At 35.9% G+C, this 8,306-nt stretch overlaps 1 protein-coding gene across 2 annotated transcripts in view; it reads right to left on the bottom strand.

Annotated features, from left to right (window-relative positions):
- Nucleotides 1–1,757: 1,757 nt before the first annotated feature.
- Nucleotides 1,758–8,306, bottom strand: part of lmcd1 (LIM and cysteine-rich domains 1) — a 43,849-nt gene continuing 37,300 nt past the window's right edge. For both annotated transcript variants that reach the window (XM_084416158.1, XM_084416159.1), the window contains exons 6-8: nucleotides 5,744–5,959; nucleotides 4,877–5,611; nucleotides 1,758–2,769 (exon numbers count right to left, since the gene is read on the bottom strand). In XM_084416158.1, the coding sequence (XP_084272284.1) occupies nucleotides 5,483–5,611; nucleotides 5,744–5,959 (345 nt within the window). In that variant the 3' untranslated portion in view covers nucleotides 1,758–2,769; nucleotides 4,877–5,482. The remainder of the gene's footprint in view (nucleotides 2,770–4,876; nucleotides 5,612–5,743; nucleotides 5,960–8,306) is intronic.

Raw genomic sequence — 8,306 nt, 5'->3', positions numbered from 1 at the left:
GCAAAGAATAAAATTGTCATTACACTGATTGTTGTTAGATTTTTAATTATATTATTATACAATATTATTAATTTAATTAAAACGCTCTTTTAAAGGCCAGTGAAAGCATAGGCTACTGTCAGTTAAGTCCTATTCGGACGCTAATATTGTTTCTCATGGGCTCGTCCGGTATTTTAAACATTTACAGGGGTAAGTCGGTGATTTTAGTGCCGTCCGAATCCATAATATCAGTGTTTTTCTCACCCAACCCGCGTAAAAATCCCTGGCCAAATTAGTACCTTCTGTTTTTTGACAAACAGGTCGTGTGGTAATTTAATTGCCGTCTGAATCCACATCTCTGAGTTTACAAGAGATTAAAAATTCACGGTTTAAATCCTTTTTGATCACTGCCGAGCACCGTACGCAAGATGTAAACTTTTATTACTGAAATGCTGGAAAGTATTTACAAGAACAATATTTCATCGCAGCTCCACCTCAGCGAACAAAAATGGGAAAGAGAAGAAGGCACGTACATTTTTGAAAAGGTTATTGTGGCAGCAATATATGTTACAATTTTAAAATATGTAGGCTAGGCTATTATAGGCTATTATAGTTTGGATTATTTTTTATAATATCCAATAATCATAATAAATTGCAATTTCAACTATTTCTGAAGTTCTTCATTTATAAAGATCACCGCTTTCTCACATAAACAGCCCCTGCACGAGAGAATAATTGATTGTCGAGCCATCGATATCAAACAATTCAGCACCATCACCACGGACAGAGCCGGGTAACGTCGCACGTAAGAAGGTATATCTTAAGCAGCTTTCCTAAGGTATGGTTCGGGGAACACACTTAGGAACATAAACACCTTTGGTGTAAGATATATCTTTCGAGCTCTCTTAGCGCGCTAAGAGTGAGCGTTATCGGGAAACCGGGCCATGGTCCTTAAAATCATCAGTGTTGTGAAAACTTACACAATAAAAAGATGTCATGTTTGACTGTGTCTACACTGGACGCAGCCGTTGTCACGTCAGCTGGAAACTGTCCACACTAGACGTGAAAAGCCACCATTATTGCAAATCCATTTGTGCTAGTCACAAACATCAGTTTATTGTCGGGTTTGTTGAGTCACTGTACCACGTCCAGTGTAGACAGCATCACTGATTATAATAGGCTCTATTGTCTTTAGTCACGTCTGGCGTAGACATGCCTGAACCAGCTTGAGTAATAATGACTATAAAAAAGTCTATAAAACTGACCATCATGACCAGGGATTCTCAACTCCGGCCATCAAGATACACTTTTCCTGCAGTTTATCTCCAACTCTGTAACATTCTAGTGATCCTGAAGACACTGATTAGCTGGTTCGGGAGTGTTTGATCAGGGTTGGAGCTAAACTCTGCAGGACAGTGGACGTCAATGGCCAGAGTTGAGAGCCCCTGATCTAAACAAATATGTAGATATATGCTCAAATATCTACAGCAGGGATGGGTAAACTCGGTCCTGGAGGGCCACTGAACCAGTTAACCAGTGTCTTCAGGACCACTAAAGCTACAGGCGGCTGAGTTTTTATCAGGGCTGGACAGCGGCCCTCCAGGTTCGAGTTTGTCCATCCCTGATCTACAGTATGTCCCCATCTAGGAGTTCAGATTTAAAATCTGTAATCTTTTTATTCCTTTTAAATAATAAAGTGAAATATACTGTTTTATTTACTTGTTTAAGCTGTGGAACAATGATTATATAGCCAAAAGAAATCTGAATTACCACAGCATCAGATGACAGCACTTCACTTTTTATTTACTTGTAAAATTGTCAAATTTAATCTTGAAACATTGAGCTAATCTCAAAACATTGCTATTTATTCTCGTAAAAGGCCTGCTATGAGATTATCTTCTAAAATTATGACGATTAGTTTTTAGCACTGAAACGCCATTATACTAATCGTGTTAATACTAAATGCAAGTAATAAAATGCAAGCAACCATATCAATGTGCATAGTTTGGATATCAAAATAAGCAGATGTATCAGCTTAGGGATTTGTACTAGTTGACATCAGTGACTAAGCATCCCATCAAACTCTATGGTTTTCTGGCGCATAATATCTTTGTAGAAAAAATAGCCAAATGCTAGCCATGGAAGGCAGCCTCTTAAATGGAGATTGAAATTATCAAGATATTTAGAGAAACTAGTCCTTTGTCAATCATTGTCAGTTATTAATGAATCTTCATCAGTTTGTAGATTAGTGCTATTAAAGGGGTCATGAATTGCATTTCTTATTATTTTATTTTATTTTCCTGATGTGCACTTATAATGTTAGTAGGATTTTCACATCAAATTCGTTATAATTAAGACATCGTTTAAAAATAAAAGGCCTAATTTTAGCCCTCTAATTTAAATGGGTGTCTCAATGTAAAGTCCACTGCTATGACTGGATAACATATATATGTAATAAGTATTATACATGTGGAACTCTTTGGAAAACTTTAACTACGTTTTTACTTTTACAGCTTCTGAAATAACTAATAACTAAAAAGTGTTGATTATAGCATTATATTTAGATCTACTCCCATTGCAAAAGGTTGCTGTATTGTAGCCGATCACAGTCTGTTGAGCACACAAATGCAACAATCTCACAAATTTCAACACGATTTCTGCCCTTTCATGAAATGCTTTCAATATAACTTACAGAGTGCAAACTATGTAAATGAGATTTATTATGCAGTGTATACAAGCATCACTGATTATAACTGGAGTTTTGGCGTTTCAGTCACTGGCTTGGTTGCACTGTAAAACCCAACAAGTTAAGCTAACTCATTTCATTTGAGGAAACCGATTACCTCAATTCAATTAAGTTTATAAAAACAATAGTTATGAGTACTCTGAACTTATTTTAATCGAGTCCACTAAAACAATAATATTTCTTAATACACAATTAAACTTTACACTGCATTTAAATACTTTATATAGCTGAAACTTTACTTTATTGAGTAAAAACAGTGAAATGACAAACTTTAAATGAACTCAGAGCACTTGCAGTTACTGTTAGCTCACAATGTCACACACAAAGTCAAATTCAATAAGTTAAGCTAACTTATTACATTTGAGGAAGCCGATTGCCTTAATTCTTTTAATTTTAAAAACCAATAGTTATGAGTACTCTGCAATTATTTCAGTTGAGTTTAATAAAAGTAGATTTACATTGCAGTCAAGAAATTAAGTGATTAATTAAGTGATTATTGAGCATTAGTGATTAACACCTGCTGTTAACGAGCAGAATCAATGAAGGAAAGAGAAACACAAGAACTACAACTGACTTCCAACCACAGCCTTAGATGAAATCAACTCAAGATAAAAGACGTTTAAATCTCTAAAGATCTCAGCAGAGGAGGATTAAACCACTACACAAACAGCATTACCAGCTTCACTTATTACTAAACAGTTTGACTTTTGTCATGCGTCTACAGAAGTTGTTATTGAGAATGAACAGAGGGTTAGATGATAATGATTTCTTGAGTTTCATTTAAAGACACCATGATAGTGATCAGTGTTTGCTTTAGTTGGGCTCTTGACCCTTGACTTTATAACACCAGTTTTTCCTTTGGCTGCTGTAACTGAGTGTTTATAAAACACATTTGTTATGGCACATACGCCAAAAGAAAATATGAGCATGTGGTTATGTTTGAATGATAAAAATCATCATTTAGTGACTTGATTCTCTGATCTTTTCCAGAGCCTAATCTCTGATTAGACAGGTGATGTATTACTTGTATTAATCATTATAATAGAACTGATTCTGCTGTAAGACCCATTGTTGTGACAATCAGATTTTAAAAACCTCTATGGTCTAATGCTGACTTACACAGTAATCAAGAATCAGCATATGAATCTCAACAATGGTGACCATTAAAAAAGTGATTTATACCGCAATGGATGCTGGGAGCCATGGATAAGTTTTGTATTATGGTAGTACCCAGCATGCATTGCAGCATGAATAATTTTTTAATGGTCACCATTGTTGAGATTTATATGCTGATTCTTGATGTCTGTGAGAGTCTTAGTAATGCAATACTTTTTCTGTGAAACGTTTTGTGCACAACTATTTGTAAAATCCCTCATGTTATCTGACGGTCACAACATGGCTAGCTCTTATGCTGTAGAATCACAGTTTTGAGTAAAACTAATAAGTTGCCCTTTTAATCAGAGATCAGACTCTGAATGAAATCAGTGAATCAAGTCACTAAATGATGATTGTCGTCATCATCAATCCTTCACCATCAACACCCGATCAGACTTTTCCTTGGCTTTTGTGCCATAATAAATATGTTTTATAAACACTCAATTATAGCAGCCAAAGAAAATCTTACGTGCAAAAGTCAAGGGTCAAGAGCTCAACTAAAGCAAACGCTGATCTCCACCATGGTGACCTTAAATGAAACTCAAATCATCAACTTATAAACCTTTGTTAATTCTAATAGGAACTTCTGTAGACGAATGGCAGTAATAAAGTCAAAGTGGTTAATAATAAGTGAAGCTTGTAATGTTGTTTGTGGAGTTGTTTAATCCTCCTCTGCTGAGATCTTGAGATATTTAATGTCTTCTTTTATCTCCCGTTGATTTTGCTGTGGCTGGAAGTCAGTTGTAGTTCTTGTGTTTCTCTTTCCTTCAGTGATTCTGCTTGTTAACAGCAGGTGCTCATCACTAATGCTCAATCATCACTTAATTAATCACTTAATTATACAATTATCATTCTGGGATCTAGAAATGTTCTATAATTCATTCAGTTTGAGTTCTGTTTCAGTCATTCAAGTTTCGGTAATATTTGAGTGCTGTGAGCTCAATTTTATTTAGTACATATTACTGTTAGGTTTTACAGTGTGACTGAGATATTGACTAAACAGGAGTCTGAGATCAGAAATCACTGATAGATTAGACATTACAACTAACGTACATGTTGCCGCATTACTGTTGGGTCCAAATCTTTCCATTAAGTCTGTCCGCAAAGCCTGCGTCAAACTCATTTACCAAAGAACCTGAACAAACCAAGCTCTAACTGATGCGAACGCTCTACTGAGACGTTAATAAACCGCCACCTTCCTAACATTAAAATCCTTTGGTTTTAGGTAAGGTACAGTAATGTTATTTTTAGTCCAGTGATCCTGTTGGTCTTTCTGTCTATATAGAAAGTGGGTTGGTCAAAGAGGAGATGATGACGAAGTAGGCTTGATCTGTGTGTTCATTATGTAATACAACCTTGAAATGGCAGCTTGGTGGCAAGAAAAGCGGTTTTTGGACCAATGTGGAAAACATACAGTATGTTGTTATAGCACAATTATATGTCAAAAGATTTGATTTCTCAGTTCATGACCCCTTTAATTGGTTCTAGACTTTTAATCAAATCATATTTTATTGATATTGATGATCGATGATGGTTTTTCTTGTTGGATGTGAGTGTTCATTGTCTATTTGCCAGGGTGATATTTTGGTTTAGTTTTGTGAACTATTTTGATGGCCGTTTGTCACAGCCACACTGAACTCTGATACTCTGTCCACACAGCCAACAGCACAAGTGCTCCTTATGCCAGGCATGGCCATTGGCCTCCTGAAGGAACATTTCTGAGAAGATCAGCTGCAGAAGAAAGAAAGAAAGAGACAGACAGAGAATTCATAGGTACTTATTTCACATACACATCTCAAGCTAAAGAATATATCATGTTCAGTTTTCTTTTATTGCATTTTCTTTAAGATGAAAGTGTTTTACCTCATCGCAGCCCAGGCAGCGAGGTCTGATGCTCTGGCAGTAATGGCGTCCGCACATCAGGGCTCCTTCCTTCCAAAAGTAAATGAGGTCCACCAGCGGCTCTCCACACTCGCAGCACATGAAGCAGGAGGGATGCCAGAGTCTGGTGTAGCCTGCCCTGTCCGCATACACCACAGGCCTGTCCCGAGCGGCCCGCTGTCCACAGCCGCTGCAGTGCTGCGAGACACACGCACGCACAGCGTAAACATCAGGTATGAAGGAGACAGCATAACAAAGAACGTCAAAATGGGGAAAATAATACTAGTTATTTACTTGCTAACACAGATGACCAAGAAAACGGTCACAGTTGATAAATGTCAGTTTATTTCATTAATTAGCTTTCACTTACAACACTGAATATTTATACAGGAATTGTCTCTGATACAAAAAGTGTTCACTCGCTATAGCAAGTGGTCAGCATTGTTGGTTACCAAATTTGTGCACACATGAAAGCCGTTAAAAACAGAAAGATTGTCGCCTGCACATACCTTGTAAAATGCCCTTTATCAGTGGTTCTTCACCATTGTTATTTATTGAAGTGTTTTTTTGCAAATGGAAGTAAAATAATGAATTTGAAACGAAAAAGCTTGTTGAATTGCACTACTTGAAAAACTATTCATTGCATTAACCCTGCTTGCATTTTAATGCATTGTATTTTTAGGTTTTGCATTTTTATGGGCTGAAATTCAACATGGTTGTATATTTAAGCTGTATATATTTCAATTCAAAACATTTCACACACATTTTTATAATTAAAAATTCAATAATCCATATTCACCTTTCAGATTTCACTTCCAAAATATTCATTCTGTTTAAAAATACAACCTATAATATTCGACAGGCAATTTTCAGTCCATTTTATTTCGCTTTACAAATTCGCCTCCACAAATTCAGTGGTTCAAATTCGACAGAAAATTCAACATTTGACATCCGGGAACGGCAGGAATATCAGTAAATTGCCGATTGATGATCTCCAGTGCTGTTAGTCGGCCTCACCAGCAGGCAAAGAAGAAAACTATAGAGCAGTGAGTGAGTCATTCATTCATAAAAATGGGTTTACAGAAATGGAGCAAGCGGTAAGTGTGTGTGTGTGATGATTATCAGGACCAGTATATGGAAAAGCTGATAAAGACACAAAAGCTGTTTACACATTTAAGTCTTCACAGTTAGTTTTGCACATGTGAACAGTGAACACTTCTCTACCGTGAACGAGATTATAATGTTATCCCCCGATGCTGATGTTCAGATAAAACGTTAAATCTGAGGTAGTAGACATATTTCTCTCGGTTGTTTAGTTTTCTTAACTTTATATCATGGTGCTGTGCTGCAGAACTGGGGATTCCCTCAATACCTCATTCTCCAGGATTCCCCTGCGGTCAGGACACTTAAAGGGATAGTTCACCCAAAAATGAAAATTAGCCCATGATTTACTCACCCTGAAGCCATCCTAGGTGTATATGACATTCTTCTTTAGACGAATACAATCAGAGTTATATAAAAAAATGTCCTGGCTCTTCCAAGCCTTATAATAGTAGTCAATGGATATCTTTTTTTGGAAGTCCATCAAACCCTATCCATCCGTGATAGGTTGTATTTTTAAACATAATGAATATTATGATAGTGAAATCTGAATGGTGAATATGGATTATTGAATTTTTAATAATAAAAAATGTGTGTGAAATGTTTTGAATTGAAATATTCACAGCTTAAATATACAACCATGTTGAATTTCAGCCCATAAAAATGCAAGACCTAAAAATACAATGCATTAAAATGCAAACAGGGTTATTGCAATGTGTATTTTTTTAAGTAGTGCAATTCAACAAGCTATTTTGTTTCAAAAGCAGTTGTCATTATTTTACTTCCATATTTGCAAGTCTATCATTTTTATAACTTTACAACCTTTTCTTCTTTTGAAAGAAATTGGCATAAATGATAACACATATTGCGTTGCTTATTGAGGAGAGGTGTACTGTATGACTGAAGGGATTGGGTATAATCCTATAGACATCAGAAAGTGATCAAATCTTTGCATCTGAAAGTCCTCGGTTCACATCCGTCGCTATGGGCGGGCCATAGGGGGCCGGACCCGCCCCCAAAAATGCTTGTGCACTTGAGGCACAGATCTCTTAAAAAATTACTTTAATTTTAATTTTATATTATCATAGTTGCTAATTTTGTGTTGCATTAATGTTGCATTCTTTATCATTAAAACATTAAAAATATAAAGGATCCATTTGCGATCCATTCCATTCTGAATAAACAAACAACGCAGTTTACATGCTTCGTCGTTGTTGCATTATTCATTAAGATAATAATTAATAAATGCACACACAATTATCCGTGAACCTGATAACTGTTGATAAATGTTTTACTATGCACAAACAAATGCCTTTCAACTTGTGCAAAATTCAGAATTAAATGAATGTGCAGCAATTTGTACAAATAGAGAGTCTACTATAGTAGGCCTACTATACGTGTTGTAGCCATTAAATAAGCCTATTTAGTTTCATATTTGTTAAAA

Source organism: Rutilus rutilus (genome assembly GCF_951802725.1).
Source record: "Rutilus rutilus genome assembly, chromosome: 8".
Taxonomy (NCBI): domain Eukaryota; kingdom Metazoa; phylum Chordata; class Actinopteri; order Cypriniformes; family Leuciscidae; genus Rutilus; species Rutilus rutilus.
The sequence above is the reverse complement of the archived record's forward strand: the minus strand, read 5'-3'. Positions and strand labels throughout refer to the sequence as shown.